The sequence below is a fragment of the Typopeltis vanoorti genome, chromosome 3 (assembly GCF_054136105.1).
Source record: "Typopeltis vanoorti isolate ZY-2024b chromosome 3, IOZ_Tvanoo_1.0, whole genome shotgun sequence".
NCBI classification, from domain to species: Eukaryota; Metazoa; Arthropoda; class Arachnida; order Uropygi; family Thelyphonidae; genus Typopeltis; species Typopeltis vanoorti.
This window is the reverse complement of record NC_143551.1, coordinates 38,756,438-38,773,063: the sequence shown is the minus strand read 5'-3', so window position 1 is coordinate 38,773,063 and position 16,626 is coordinate 38,756,438. Positions and strand designations below refer to the sequence as shown.

At 33.3% G+C, this 16,626-nt stretch overlaps 1 protein-coding gene across 2 annotated transcripts in view; it reads left to right on the top strand.

Moving 5' to 3' along the window:
• LOC150108063 (uncharacterized) overlaps positions 1 to 16,626 on the top strand; it is a 111,668-nt gene that overhangs the window by 76,305 nt on the left and 18,737 nt on the right. For both annotated transcript variants that reach the window (XM_090415565.1, XM_090415567.1), the window contains exons 4-5: positions 3,346 to 3,420; positions 15,485 to 15,577. In XM_090415565.1, coding sequence (XP_090271691.1) covers positions 3,346 to 3,420; positions 15,485 to 15,577 — 168 coding nt within the window. The remainder of the gene's footprint in view (positions 1 to 3,345; positions 3,421 to 15,484; positions 15,578 to 16,626) is intronic.

Below are 16,626 nucleotides of genomic sequence, written 5' to 3'. Positions count from 1 at the left end.
TAATAATCTCGAATATTTTTCCACCTTTGTGTTATTTACTGTGTTGTTTCCTGTGACTTTTGTTTAGCTAGTTTTATTTACTACTTAACTTTCTTAATTTATTTTATTTTTTTCCTGTATTCTCTGAGTACATGCCGACTTGTTTCTCAGGAACTTGCCGTATTCTTTCTTCTTTTTCTTGTCTGCCTCGTTAACATCTTGAGTCTACCATTCACCACATGCTTTCCTGACAAAATGAGTGTTTCTTCAAGATCTTTTATTGGATCTCTATGATTTGGTTCTCAATATCCTTTCAGTTTTTGTATATTTCAATTTACAGTTCACCTCTGAAAGCTGCTCAACTTTGTTTTTAAAACTTTCTTATATATAGGTATTATTTCTGGGAAAACTCCCATGTTACTCCTCATAGTAAACTATTATTTTTATGGCTATATAGCCAACTTTTGTTTAGGAGTCCCCCTATTTCACAATGTCATTGGCTTTTTACTCAAATCTTAGGGCATTACTGATGTGTTATAAAAACCGATATATGAAAAATAATATAGGAGGAAAATTTAAACATACCTTTTTGATGTTATTGACTGTCTCCTTGTCCCAGCGATATGCATTCAACTTTTGTTAAGCTGTTAAAGGAAGAGGGGGTTTGGGAAAAGTGGGGATACAGCAATATGGAAGAATTATTTGATATATATAGCCATAAATATAATAATTTCTTATATATTTTTTTTGATATGTTATTCAATTTTGATAATTTCATCTTGATAGAAATACTATTATCCTACAAAATAATTTTTTTCTTAGAATACCAGCTACATTTGTCAAAAGCACGAGAATGAAAAATTGCAAGTGTATAATCAGCTCTTGTTTGATGCTCAATCTTTTTCTGTTGGGGATTTCCCTTTTCTTAAAAGGTGAATCTCTTAGTTTTTATATTGATCCTTTCTGTATTTGCATCAGATAAAACACTGGACGCGCTTGTGTATAGGTAGTAGATTTGCACATATTGTAGACTCTCCTTTTTTTTCATGCTGGAGGTTTAATGGAATATTTACAGCACTAGGAAAGGATTAAAAATTAATTTTAATGTTTCCAATATTTCGTCTGTCACTGAGACATCTTCAGGGATTACAAATAACTCTTGTAACACACACGCACTCAAATACAACACAATACTAAGTGAAACACGTGGGTGACTCTAAAGTCCTATCTAGGTGGTGTGCCTCTATGTATGTGTTTGTAGGGGGGCCTAGGATGTAAAGTGGGACTTCTGATAATTAATGTTTCCCAAATTTTGGTAAGTTTTATGCAGCCGCATTTATTTAAATTCGGTTGATTTCTGAGTGCCGCTGCAGATTTCTTTTTTGAATTTACTATGGTGGAGCATGGTAGTTTTTTCCCATAAGATCCTGTAGGTTTTATCCAAAACGTGGTCTGCAAGGCCAGATTAACCATAGTCGTGATTGCAGATGATTGATTTGTGTTCTTTTAAATGGATGGTTGCTGATCTACCTGTCTGTCTGAAGTAAGCCAGCTTGCAGGAACAGGGAGAGAGAAGGGAGCTGATCTTTGGTAGAATGGATAAGGATAGCAAGTTTACGGATTTAAAAACTGTGTGGAGGTTGCACTTTTTAAAGGACCTGGCTGTTTTCTGGTGTGTCTTGGATGTAAGGGATGGTGATGGCATTTCTGAAGAGATGGGGGGAAGAACTGATTATTTTTTTAATTCTGTAATTGCTGTAGCCATTGGAAAGGAAGGCCTCCACTGGAACAAAAATTGTAGGCTCTATTGGTTAGCTTTAATAATGGCATATTGTTGAGAGGGTGGTGGTGGGAGAGTTTGTGAATGTATCTGCCTGTGTGAGTGCGTTTTCTGTATACAGTGAAGAAAAGGTTACTATTAGAAAGGTGTGGTACTAAGGTGTCTAGGAAGGGTAAACTATTGTTATTTTCCTTTTCCATGATAAACTGGATTCTTGGATGTAGGCTATTGAGGTGACTGAGAAAGGAGTCGAATGTGTCTGGGCTATGAGGCCAAATAGAGAACACATCATCTACTCATTTAGCCAGATAGAAGGTTTGAGAGGGGCTGAGTCTGTGGCTCGTTTTTCAAAATTTTCCATGTAAAAATTGGCAAGGGGGTGAGAGGGGCAAACCCATATTAGTTCTCTATCCATTTTGTAAATTTTGTTCTTCCAAGAAAAATAACCAGAATTGATTGCAAAGAAAAATAAATCTAAGATATCAGAAGGAAAAAGTTTTTTAAGAATGTTAAGGTGTCATTTAAAAGAATATTAGTAAACAGTGAGGTGATGTCAAAGCTTACCAATATATTTGTATTACTTAAAGTTAGATTTTCAATCAAGTTTTTAAAATGGGTAGTTTTTTTAATATAGGATGTAGCAAGTCCACTGGGGGGGGGGGGTAAGAGAGTTAGCCAGTTTGTGACAGTTTGTAACATGGTGTGCATCGGTGGCATCTACTATAATTCCAGGCCAAAGTATCCTCCTGGCCACAATAGTGGCCAGGAGGATACTTTTTTAAGTAAATTTTTTAATTTTTTGACTTGCAATTTTGTGGGATCGTGCTCTAGTGGGGATGTAGTTAGTGCGATCTTGGAGAATAATATCCATTTTTCAATTATATTCAGTGGTATTATCCTTATCCGCTCTGGTGATGACTATACTTTTTTCTTTCCATAACTTTCTGTGAGCAGCGAGTTGGCCGGAAGATAAATTACTTTTTAGACGTGACGACTGGGAGGGAGTATTGGCAACGGCCAGTGTGATATTATTGGCTATTTCTGGTGCTAAGCGACAGATCCTGTGTTCGATGTTGTACATTATATCTAACAACAGCACTTCTTTTGGTGTGACAGCAAAATTGTATCTGAGGCTTAGGGCACCGACCACATTTTTGTTGAGCCTTTTTGAAGATAGATTTACCCCTAAAAGAAGATGCCATCGATGCCCTAAGCCTCAGCCACAATTTTGCTGTCACACTGAAAGAAGTGTTATGACTACAGCAATTCATTTACATCTTGTAGAGACTTATAGGGACAACAGATTTCCTGTTTTAACCACTATTCATTGTTGCCTTTTCCGAAGAATCAAAAACCTTCAAAGACTTCGCTTGAAGGATATACACCCCAATTTGTGGTTAGCATTTCAATCATGGATAGAAAATTTATAATCATCAAATGCAGGAGTCATGAAGCAAACAGACTTAAAATGGGATATACTATTAATTGGATACTTTCATGTTATAAGTATGTAATTCAGTACTGCTGAGTTAAACAAATTATGTATCGTAAAAGGTGTCTGAATAATTTTCTTTCTTTGTTTTCAGCTGCTGCCTTTCGGGCAGGAAAACTACCATCTTTTGGACAAAATGGAATGACCGGTCCTTTTGCATGTCTTCCAGGTAAGTAAGCATTGTAAATTTAAATAAATAGCTTATCTAATTTCACATAGTATCAGAAAAAATGCATTTTATGATTTTAAATTCATAAGAAGAATAGCAATTTGTGTGACAGTGTTCAGAAATCACAGAAGCATGAATTAAAAAAAATCCTACTTTGTTTTGCTGTGTAGTTTACTCTGTAGTACACTTTATTCTCAAATTATTTTTAGAATTATCAGATTCTATAACACTTATCCTGCCCTTGGTGTACCATAGGATTACTATCTTTTTTTGGGGGGGGGTTGCATTTAAAAATAATTGAATTTTTTTATTAATGTTTTTCAATGTTCCTGCACTGTTTTTATAGTCTAATTTTATTGTTCATTTGATACCAAATTTGATACAGCAGTTATTCAGTTTACTAAAGGAATTGTTTCTGCAGAGTTTTATTGGATTTATTTAAGGGTGAAAGTTGTTTCTTTTTTGGGGGGGGGGGATTAATTTTCAATGTGAAAAATATTAGAAATTGCACCAGCCAGAAGTGTAATGCTACAACATAAAAGATAATGGATATATATAACAAATAAGGAAACACACTTAATTTTTAAAATTGGGAATAAATAATAGAAGATTATTGGCATTATAAACATGATTCATGGACAACTTATTCATTATATAGATATACAGTAGTCCACTATTATCCATGTGGTGATACATTCCAAGACACCCCACAGATAGTTCTGAACCTCATATATAATTTTTTTTCCTATACATACATACATACATACCTATGATAAAGTTTAATTTATAAATTAGGCACATTAAGAGATTAACAACAATAACTAATAATAAAATAATAAAATAGAACAAATATAACAATATACTGTAATAAAAGTTATGTGAATGGAATCTTAGCAACTCAGCATTTTTTTTTATTTATTGTTTTATGAAGTCGAACTTTCACCATTTTCACTTAAAAGGAAGCGTTATGGTTTCTCTGTGGCATATTCGAATTGCCAGCATCACTACTCTTGTGCTTTGTGGGCCATTATTAAGTAAAATAAGGGTTACTTGAGCACAAGTACTGCGATACCGCTACAGTTGATCTGATAACCAAGAACTACTCAGAAATGCTGTGCAATTTAAAACTTATGAACTGTCTATAGTTCATATGGCTTAATTTCACCTATTTTAAATTACATAGGCAAAGTGGATTATTTGAAACATTATTTCAAAGTGGAATGTTTGTAGAAACTGTGAAAGTTTTGTAAGTTGACCTGAGAGCTTACAAGGATACAATCCTCAGCATCCCCGAGTTGCTTTAGCTTTCATTACTTAAGTAGCTAAGGCAACTCGGGGATGCTGAGGATTGTATTCTTGTAAGCTCTTAAGTCACCTTACAAGACTTTCATAGTTTTTACAAACATTTGGCTTTGAAATAATATTGGATCTAATATCCACTTTGCCGATGTAATTATAAATGGTTTATTTCTGGAATTTTTCATTTAATATTTTTGGGTGGAGTTGACTGTGAATACTGAAACCGCAGATGAGGGTGGACTACCACAATGCTTTATCAGTGTGCTTACTTTCACAAGAAAGTCACTTTTTCTTCTGAACAACATCCAAATGGATGTAATTCAAAGAAAAAAGTAATTTATATATGATGGCTAATAATACATTTTGACCAGTTAATTTTTGTGAAGCCGATACATTATAGTATCATAGCTATATAGCACTTTCTTAGATTAGTTACTTAGCGAGATATTGTTTATTATTTTCTTTAATTTATTGCTTTATGGTACAGATTTTCTTGTTGTTGTTGACTATGAAATGTGGATACTATTCTGACTTTCAAAATCAATGATTACAAACACTGATATGAATTGTTACACCTGATATCTTGAGAATATAGAATTCTCAGCTATCATGGTGTAACATGAAGAATAAATAAAATAAATTAAAAACCCTAAATAAAAGATAATAGTTGAATTAATAAAAAGAAAAAGAAAAATTCTTGCATCCAATAAAAAATAAAAAAAATAAAGGTTTTTGTTAAACTAACTAACAAAAGAAAGAATATATTAACATTGTGATATGATTTAAATGAGAAAAGTTAAATACATAAGACAGAAAAGGATTAGTCATAAGAGATGGTATGTGAGAGGCTAGAGATTAAGTTATTAAGTAAGTTCATAGAAAATTTTTGGAAAGCGGATTAAATTAGAGGCTAGCAAAGGAAAACAACAGACTATTGCTCAGGGCCGATTCCCGGATTGAGACATCGTTACGGGCTCGCCGATTGAAGGACATTTGGCAGAAAAACGCCACCCTAATTGGTCGGTGAAGTAAAAACAAGTAGGGGGCGGAGAAAAGAAGTTAGAAAAAGTGCCGTTAGAAGAACAGGTATAAAAGGGTTGAACCCCCTCCCACGAGACTTTTTGGTTTTGGTTTGGATTCTGTTCCAAGGGAGCTCTTCGCGAGCTCTTTCGTAGGGATTTCACGGTGATTTCCTGAGTGGCAAGATTGGAGTTACATCTCCGACACCACAACACGGAAACAAAAGTGAGCGGAATCTTGGTCCCGTATTTCTTATGTGAGAAGTGAAGAATGCCATAAAGTCGAGGAAAAGAAAGCATATTCTTTGTGTCCAACTTCAGTGACAACTACGAAATACGGAGAGCTGTAAAGAAATAGATGTCCACGTGGCGAGTTGCACAGCCGATATATAGATGATTCAAAGTGTGTATGGAGTTACGAAAAGTTAAGCCAGCGTAAGCCTAGTTCAATTCCAAAGGGAATGTAGGAGAAGCAGATTATCGGTGAGGTTATATCAAGATAATTCAATCAGAAGAAGGTAAAGATCCATATGAAAATCCCAAGAAAGAAAGGTACTGTAAAATATCTCTAATGTTAACTAAAAATGTGTCTGTGATAAGTATCATTATTCTAATACGGAACTGTTAAAGTGACCAAGGAAAATTTATACTAGGACTTTAGTATCTGACAGAATATATTAAAAGCAAGCTTTCACATAACATTAGTGTTAATGTTATGTGAAAAATTAAGTGTCCTGAGAATTTTGCATGTCTGTTGTAATGTATTGGAAAGTTTAAAATGTCATAGTTGTGTGTTAGTGCAGAAAAAGGTTTAGTTAATCTACTTAAGTTTGAATAGTTAAATAGTGTGAATTAATCTTATTTATCCATGTCAAGTGAATTTATGTGTTGAATTGTTATGGCGGCATGATCGTAATACCCATTGAAGGATCATAGCCTAATTACTTGTAATAAGTTAATGTTAGTTTGTAAGTATTTAGTTTAGCATTAAATTGAATAATCACAAAATTGAGTTGTACCATGTTAGGGAATTTAATAAACCTTTGTTCAATGATAAAAGAGTTGTCTGAAATTGCTGTCCAATGCACCACTTGAAAATTTACGAACCTAATCATGCGGGAATACGAAAATTTACGAACCTAATCAAGAAACGAGATAAAGTGTCATGACTGCAACATAGTTACACTTTCAGACATATTTGAGTTCTTTCTCCTTGTTTTTGTATATAATATCTCAAACTAAATATCCCAAAAGGTGCAATATAAATACAAATATTAGGGGTACTAAGAGAAGAAATAACTTAAGTATTAGTAAAATTTTTGGTGATATCTCGTGCATAGATAATAGAAGAACATAGATAAGCGGAAATTATAAGATAGAATAAAGATCGTAAATTGGGACACAACAGAATGTTGTTTTTGCAATGTTTATGCTTTGTTATATGAAGAAATTTTATTATGCATATTTTTTTCCTTGTATATTAAAACTTTGACTATTTTTTCTTCCTTTTTAAAAGATTTCAATAATGCACAAATTGAAGCATTTTCTGCTGAGTTCTTTACCACAGAACTAAAGTATCCTCTCATTGCACACATTTCATTTTCTGTTAATAGCCCATGTGCATAAAATTGTGCAGAATTATATTTATGATTAATTGGTATAAGCTGTGTGTTTTTCAAAGTATTTCAAGGTGCATATATTTATTATTTATTCTAAACAACTCTGAATGTTATTTTTCATTCACTGCAGTTTCTTTCCTGTTTTGTATACAGGAAAATCTCGCTTAATGCGAATTCGATATGCGCAATTGAGTGAAATGATACCATTTCCTGTTTTAAGCGAGTGATTAATCAGTTAACATGATTTTTTCATGTTATGCAAAATTTTTTGTTGCCAATCTGCAGCAAGCAGTGGTACTCGTAGTGGGCAGTGGAAGTGCTGTGGATGGTGGCCAGCAGCACTCAGCAGTTGACTCAAAGTTATCATTGCAAACACATATGCAAACTGTTCTCTTGCTCAATCACTTTTCCTTTATTTTGTTTTAATTTAGATACCTATAAGGCTTTATTATACTCAATCCCTAATATGGAAAAGAGAAAGACTGATAAAGAAAGCAGCAGTAATAAAAAGGGAAGAAAAGTAATTACGTTTGAGGAAAAGCTGGAAGTCATTAAGAGACATGAAAGTGGTGCTAGTAATACAATGATTGTGCGAGACCTGGGATACTGTGAGTCTGCAGTTTGGACTCTATTAAATAAGAGCAAAGAATACAAAGAACCAGAAAAAGTTGCTACTGCTTCTTTTAGCATGCTGATCATCCGAAATAGAAGCCATGTAATGATCGAGATGGAACGTCTTTTATCACTCTGGATTGAGGATTATAACCAAAAAAGAATACCTCTTAGTACAAGGAATATTCATGTAAAAGCTCTCAATATTTTTACATCATTGAAAGAGACGAAATTTCAAGAGGAATGTGAAAGCTTTACTGTGAATTTAGGATGGTTTGACTGTTTTAAAAAATCCAGCTGGACTGCATTACTTAAAAATAACTGGGGATCTGCTAGTGTTAATAAAGATTCTGCACCCAAGTTTCCTGAATAATTGCAAAGGATAAGGAGGGTAATTATGACGATCACAAATATTCAACATCGAAACTGATCTGTTTTGGACGCATATGCCAACAAAAACTTTCATAGCTAAAACTTGAAGCATCTCAACCAGGATACAAAGTGTCTAAAGATCGTCTTATGCTTTTATTATGAGGCAATGCAGAAGGCAACTTAAACTCAAGCCTGTGTTAGTTTATCATGTGCAAAAACCCAAGATCTAACATTATTAATGAACTCAGCACAATTGGAAAAGAGCTTGGATTGAATGTACTGGATAATGAAGATGTGAGAAACTTGCTCCATTCTCCATTCAGAACAGTTGAGCGAGAATGATCTCCTTTAACTGGAAGAAAAAAAAGAAATTTTTATTAACTTTGATAACTGCCCACTCAGTCTCCAAAAGTTAGATAGGGCTAAACGGCCTCGCCTACTCCCTCTATGGGAATAAAAAGGCATTAGCTGATTTTTATCCTCTTAATATAGCTTATAGTGTAATTTTTTTTTCAAATTTGCACTAACTGGTGGATGAATTATAATTATTCCTATTGTTTATTGTATTCGCTTAATGCGATTTTGCTTAGCGCACATTAATTGATGGATTAATTAATCTGTACTTGTTCCCATGTTATGTTCATATTCCAAATTTCACATTACATACAGTTCAGCATTTTTATATTAATTTGTTTATTTTTTATTCTCTCACATTTCTTGTTTTCCTATTATTTATGCTTATATTTCATAGATTAATTTTTCATGATAAAAATATCCAAGAGCCAGTTGAATATTTTTCAAAAAGTTCACTTATATGACTGTATTAACCGAATGATATAATAGAAAATAACTATTTATTTCTGCAGGCACAACAAGTTTTGTCTTTCTGCACTTCATTTGATGGATGGGAAGTAAAGTGATCAGAGATACATAAAAAACATTACTAAGTACATCTACCATAGTTTTAAAATTATCAATGGATTGCTAACATTTGAATGAATTCTTGGACTAGCTGTATTGTTGTTGTTGTGAATGAGGATATGGTCTTACGAAGTTCATAACTGAATATCAGAGGAGTAACAATCAGAAAAGTTGTAGCTGAGGTTGACATTAAAGTGAACAGGGTTCAGTGCAGTTTCTGTTGATTCCAAGATTGTTCTTTCAAGTTCATCATAGCAAATTTGTCCCAGTTTACTGAGTGTGTAGTGGATAGTGAATTGATTGTTGTTGGGATCAGAAGAATTAAGAACATGACTGGATAAAGCTAAGATGTTCTTTAGTAGGAGGGCAATTGATTTCTCAGTTTGTCCATAATATGGGGAATTACAGCCACACCAAAGACTTGAACGCACCTGGATACTTTGAATTATGTTTTGGTTTTACTTATTGAAGCTTTGTTGAATTGGGGGGATAAAGTACAGACTTATACTTCTTGAGGATTTTTGCCAGCTTATTAGAAATGGAGCTGATATGTGGAATATTAATATAATCTTTCACATCATATTACTCTTTTCTACACAATGAGTAGGTGGATTAAATTTGAGGAATAGTCTGTTTACCATAACCATTCTTCTGAAAAATCAATAAATTCAACTTTAATTCTTTGGTGAACTCTTCTTCATTGCTGATGAGAATACACACACGGGTTCCCAAAATAGAAATAATATCACACTTTTGAGGTAGATAATGATGGAACTGAGCATGAAGATATCTGTTAGGCTTTCTGTAGATAGAAATCAGTTTTTCAAAGGAGTATGTAAGTTTTACATCAATTCATGTCAGTTATGCCTATATTACTGTTAGTCTGTCTTCTGCTAGTTCCACATATATATATTTATAAAATTAATATTTAACTGACTAGAACCCGAGAAGGTATAGAACAAAAATCTTTAAGTAGAGCAAATATTTTTTTCGAAACCTTGTCCTTAAGAAGAGTCAGAACTTCATCTGTGGGTACATTCGTAAAAAGAGACACGATGTCAAAACTCACCATTTTGTAAGAGTCTTTGAGATTTAAGACCTATTGTGGAAGGTATTGACTCACCTGCTTACAATCTGTCTAAATATCTTGCAGTTTCTTTAAAACATCTAGTTGGCAATTCCTCCTCCTTCATCAAAAACTCTGAAGATTTCATCTCAAAAATAAAAAAATTTAAATCTCAAAGACTGACAGAATGGTGAGTTTTGACATCGTGTCTCTTTTTACGAATGTACCTACAGATGAAGTTCTGACTCTTCTTAAGGACAAGGTTTCTAAGAAAATGTTTGCTCTACTAACACACTGCATTAATTCCGGCTGTTTCTGCTATGAAGATAAAATATATAAACAAACAAGCAGGTTAGCTATGGGCAGCCCTCTTTCCCCAGTCTTAGCTAACATTTTTTTACAAGATTTTGAAGAGAGAGCTATTTCTATAGCTACTTTAAAACCTAAACTGTGGTTACGTTACATTGATGACATCTTCCTTATCTGGGAACATGGTTTATAGGAACTACAAAACTTCCTAAACCATTTAAATAATCAACATGAGAACATCAAATTCACATCAGAACTAGAGCTTAACGGCATCCTCCCCTTCTTGAATCTAAAGATCAGTAGATTACCTGACTGTCTTAAATTTTCAATTTTCTGAAAAACCGCCCACACTGATAGATATTTGCATGCCTCTTCTCATCACTTCCCTCCTCAAAAACTTGGCATCATCTCCACCCTTGCCCATCATGCAAGATGTCTTACTTCCACAGAAGAAGACCTTCAAACAGAACTTAACTTCCTGAAAAAACACCTTCTTAAATAATGGATATTCATCTCTTAATATCACTAAACGTTTGAAACCACACCAACAACCTCGACAAGAAGATGAATCCAACCCTATCACTCGCATATAGTTACCATTTATTAGCTCTCTTACCCCAAAACTATCTAGGATTATGAAGAAATTCAACATAAAAACCGACTATACAACTCTTCATTCTTTATGAAGAGTTGTATAGTCGACTCAGAAAAGAATGAAGTTCTTTTCTGAGTCGACCAAAACCGAAACACAACCAACTGCATTTTCCTGCTGTTTATAAAGTTATGTGCGACTGTGGTCGACCTCATTGTTGACACTGCGCTTGCATAAGGGATGACGATGTATATTGCACAACAGGAGGTTGCTGCTGTGGAGGGTTTCTATGAAGAATCTTTTGATTATATTTTTTGGGTAACCATTGTTTACTAGTGGTTTGAGATATGAGTGCGAGTTCATCAAGGAGATCTTTTTCTTCTGAGATAATATTGGTCACTCTAATTTTAAACATATGTATTATGCTGAGTTTTTGCACAATGTGGTGAGACTATTTGAAGTGCAAGTAACATCCAGTGTCTGTTGGTTTTCGATAGATTGTGAGCTGGATTTGTCCATTCTCTTGTTTCTTTATTAGTGTATCTAGAAAAGGCAATTGGTTATTCTTTTCAAGCTTTAATGTCAACTTTATTATTTGGTTGAAGGAATTTATTTTTGTAAGGAAATCAAATAAGGTAGTTTCTGTGCCTTTCCAAATTATGAAAACATCTACATATCTCCACCAAACCAATGGCTTTGGATTTACTTTGCAAAGGATGTCAGCTTCTAGTTTTTCCATGAACAGATCAGCGCAGGGAGGTGATAAGGGGCTGCCCATGGCTAAGCCATCAAGTTGTTCATAAATTGTGTCATTCACTTTGAAATAATTCAATTTGAGGCAATGGCAAAAAAGCTGAGCTGTGTCATATAGATAGAGATTGTGTATGATCTTGATAACTTTTTCAACAGGTACGTTGGTGAATAACGAAACCATGTCTAAGCTTGTAAGGATGTCTGTTTTTAAGATGGAGATGCCTTTTAATTTTTCAGTGAAATGCTTAGAATTCTTTATGAAGGATTCTGATTTTTTTTTATATTATCTTTCAAAAGACGGGCTAGATATTTAGCTAGTAGATATGTAGGAAAATTTCTTCCGTCGACAATCGGGCAGAGCGGAACTCTAATTTTGTGCATTTATGGTGCACCATATAAGCGTGGCATCAGTGGGTGTAGAGATTTCAGACCTCGTTTAAGTTCAAAGACCACCTAGTCATGTTCCATAATAGGATATTAGTCCTTTTTTGATTTTTTAAAGTTGGATCGACATCTAATATGCGATAGGTTGACGTGTCTGAAACTAACTCAGTGAACTTTGTTATGTAGTCTTTGGTTCAAAATAACCGTCGAGTTGCCTTTGTCTGCCTTTAGGATGATTATATCTTTTTTCTTTAGGTTTGAGAGAACGCTTCTCAAGAGGAGTTATATTAAGTTTTTTGGTGGTTTTGAAGTAAAGGATGATAGTGCTTTTTAATTGGATATCATTTGCTACTGTTTCCGGGAATGAAGAAAGTGCCTTTTCTATGTTGGTAATAATATCAATCTTTGGAATGTGATCTGGAGTGATAGCAAAGTTGAAGTCTTTCTTTAGATTGTCGGCTTCTGGTTTTGATAATGTGTAGTCTGAAAGATTGAAAATAACTTTTTCATCTGGGAGACTCGGTCTTGAGCTTTACTTTCTTTCATAAAATCTATCAAATTTTAATTTGCGATTTTTTACTAGTCAGAAAAACCTTGTCAAAACTATTTTGAACCATGTGGTCAAGAATATTCCAAGCATTGCTATCTATGCTGTTAGAGATGTCTTCGAAAAGTTCTAAGCATTTGAGGTCTATTTTATTAAGTACAAATCTAATGTGTTGAATTCTTTCATGGAGTAAAGACAAAGATGCCTTAAAGTAAATACGTTTTGCTCTTATTGATTGTAATTGCTCTTTAATAGTTAAAAACTTGGAATGATGTTGAACTGTCTACATCTTTCTAAGAATGTTAGATGGTTTAACATTCTCGCTTTTTTACATTTGAGTTTTTCAAAGGATTTTCCTTTACCTTATGCTTTGTATAGCTATCGAATCTATCTGTTCATTTTTGCTTTGTATTTGGTCACTTAAACATTAAAACTTGAGCTTTTTCTTGGTTTTACTTGTTGACAATTTGTGCATATCGTTTATTAATATCCGTTTATTATTAAATTAAAACTGATGCATAACATAAGCATGGAGCGTGGTGTCTCAGTCATTGTTTATTGAGTGCGTTATATAATTTTTAAGCGCAATAAAATTCTGGTAAGCTGAGTGAACTTATTAGGCTTTTTCAAATGTCTTTCAGAATCATGCCTTGATTTCTCCTCAAGTCTTTCAACGTCAGAGTTGCTCTCAAACCTGTCAAAACTATATGCCACATTTTAACTAAGGACATTAATGCATTCTTCAAATACGCAGGTGTATAAAACATCCCATGTTCCTGTGAATTAAATTACATAGGCCAAACATCACGAAACCTTGAAATTCGAAAAAAAGAACATATTGGGGACGTGAACAACAACAGAACAGATACTTCAGGATTAGTCCATCACTTCTCGATCTCTAACCACACTATCGGTTGGGATAACAGCTCCATGCCATATATAGAAGAAGATTTTCGATGTAGAAACTTCAAAGAAGCCATGGTTGTACTCCACTCTGGAGAAAATCTAAACAGAAATCAAGGAATGATTCTGAAAGGCATCTGGAAAAGCCTAATAAATTCACTCAGCTTACCAAAATTTCATTTCGTTAAAAACTACATAACACGCTCAATAAATAATGACTGAGACACCATGCTTTATGCTTATGATGTTATGCATCAGTTTTAATTTATTTGACTGTGTAACTCCAATTCTTTTTTACTAGCAAACGTTAATGTGTACTTATACTTGTCCTGAAGAAGCCAGACAGAATAGCTGGTGAACGTTGACAATTTATGCATATCATTTATTAATATCTGGTCAACGAATAGAACCAAGAAAAAGCTCAAGGTTTAATATAATTTCTCGGTGTCTTTAATTTATAATATAACCAAGTGGAAAAACTTTCAACACCCACAAATTCAAGTACTAACAACTAAGGAGATTTTTAATTATTGAAGAAAAAATTGTTGAAGAATTTAGACAGTATTTTTTGGAAAACTGTCAAAAAGAAATTATCACCATCAGATGCACTTTATGCCATAGGTGAAATGTTCAGAAGAAAATGTTGAAGAACCCACATTTGAGGAACCATCTGTGAAGCTGAAATATATGACTGTAACTGCCACACCCTCTTCATGGTATGTTTCCTACAGAACCTAGTAGACAATATGGAAAGCATTTAGGGTTCAGGAATTAATCTAAAATATCTTTAAAAACCTACTTCCTGAGTATGTTATTAAAGCACTTAGAAAATAAAATTATAAAACTGCTTAAAATTGGAGAAACATTGTTTACAACTGAGATTTACAAACTTAATATGGTAAAAAAAATCCTGGTTGGTTAGAATATAGTCATACCGTGCACTATCTTTAAAAAAAAAATGACCGCATTATTTACCAGTAACTAGAGGAATCTATCTTGGATGCTTGCTACAAAATACTGTCTACACTGATCTTGAAAAGAATTAATGTATGTGCTTCAAACATCAATGTAGCTGCAAGGAAAATTCAACAACTGATCGTATTTACAGCCTGACAATTGTTAGAAAAATTTTATGAATTTATAAAAAATTTCTAGTATTTCTGAATAATAAAGAAGCACATGACAGTATACATTCAAACACACTATAGGATGCAATGAGACTTTTCAAATACCACAAAAGCACATAAATATGTGACAGTAATTGCCACATCCTCTTCAAGTTAGGTTTCCTACAGGAACCTAATAGACAATAATTTAAAAGCATTTAGGGGCTCAGGAATTAATCTGAAAGACATTTAAAAAACCTACTTCCTGAGGTACATAGCATCTCATTAAAAAGACAGTTTAAATGAAAATTAGCATTATTTACATACTGTTAATTTTTGAAAAAGGTCAAATTTTGAAAGTTATAGTTCAGTGCTTAATCTTTTGGTTTCAGGTGATAGTTGGAAATACAAATAAATAAAAAATAATGTCAATAATAATCTGTTATTTGAATTTCTTTTGTATTTTACTGTTTAATCAAGTAATGTTTTTGGTATCCAATGTACATTTAGCTTATGTAAAGTGGTGATAATTTCTAAAACAGTTGTTTTAAACATTGTCCAGCACCTGGATTTATCCCTGGTCAACCAACAATGATGCCTCCTACAGCTGTTGTGCCTGGGATGGTACCACCTCCCCCTGCTTTGGGACTTCAAGGTATGTATGTGTTTAGTGCAGTGATTCTTAACTGGGGGCCGCAGAAAATTTATAGAATGTTTCTAGTTTTTAAAATTTTGAAATCTCTTAAAATAATTAGTTTTTGCTCTTTATTTTACTTTGTTTCAAACTTGTATCGTTTTATATTAGTCATCTGAATTATGCAGTTTAATGCAGTAGTTTCTTTTGTGGTTGCACTACAAGTCAACTTTTTTGCTGCTGGCAACACTGCAAGTTGTGCATCTACCTACTGGACGTGTGATAGAAGTGATTCTCTGAAGTTTTAAACAATACTAGTACGAATGCACAGAACTTAACGTTAAGTGCTACTTGAGTGTGATTACTTTTCGAAACTTTCGATGCTGTAATTCTGATTTGTTATTTCTTAAAATTTATCCCCTTATAAAATGAGCAAAAACAAAGAACATTATTTGATTTCCTAAATATAAACACAGTAAAGTGTTTACAGTAATATTTAAGTAAAGTTGATTTCTGTTTTCTGATTTTTTTTTGTCATTATAATCAGTAAGTAAAACCGTTATTTTTTTTTAAAAAAAAGTTTAATTATTATTATATTACGTTACTACAAACTAGGGGGCCACAAAAATATTTTAGGATACTTATGGGGCCACGACTATTAAAAGGTTAAGAACCACTGTGTTTAGTGTAGTTTATGAGAGGCATGTGCAAAAGTTTTTCAAAGAAAGGTTTCATAAGGAACTGATGTTATTCCTTAGATGTGGATTTTTAAAAAAAAATTTTTTTTAATTTTTTGAAATTTTATGCTTTTTTTGCACCCTAATCTACCAATATGCTATCATTTTACCAAAAATTCAATGTAACTTAAGAAATAATAGTGATAAATTTTGTGCCTAATTCATCAATTTAGTATATAAGGTATACATCCTTCCTCCCTTGGGAAGATCCAATCATTCATGTAATTTTGATATATACATCACTGATATGTGCACAGAATTTCATATAGTTCAAATGCATTACGGTACTTCAGATGGGTTCTGCAGTAGAACTTATTTGAAATACTGTAATGC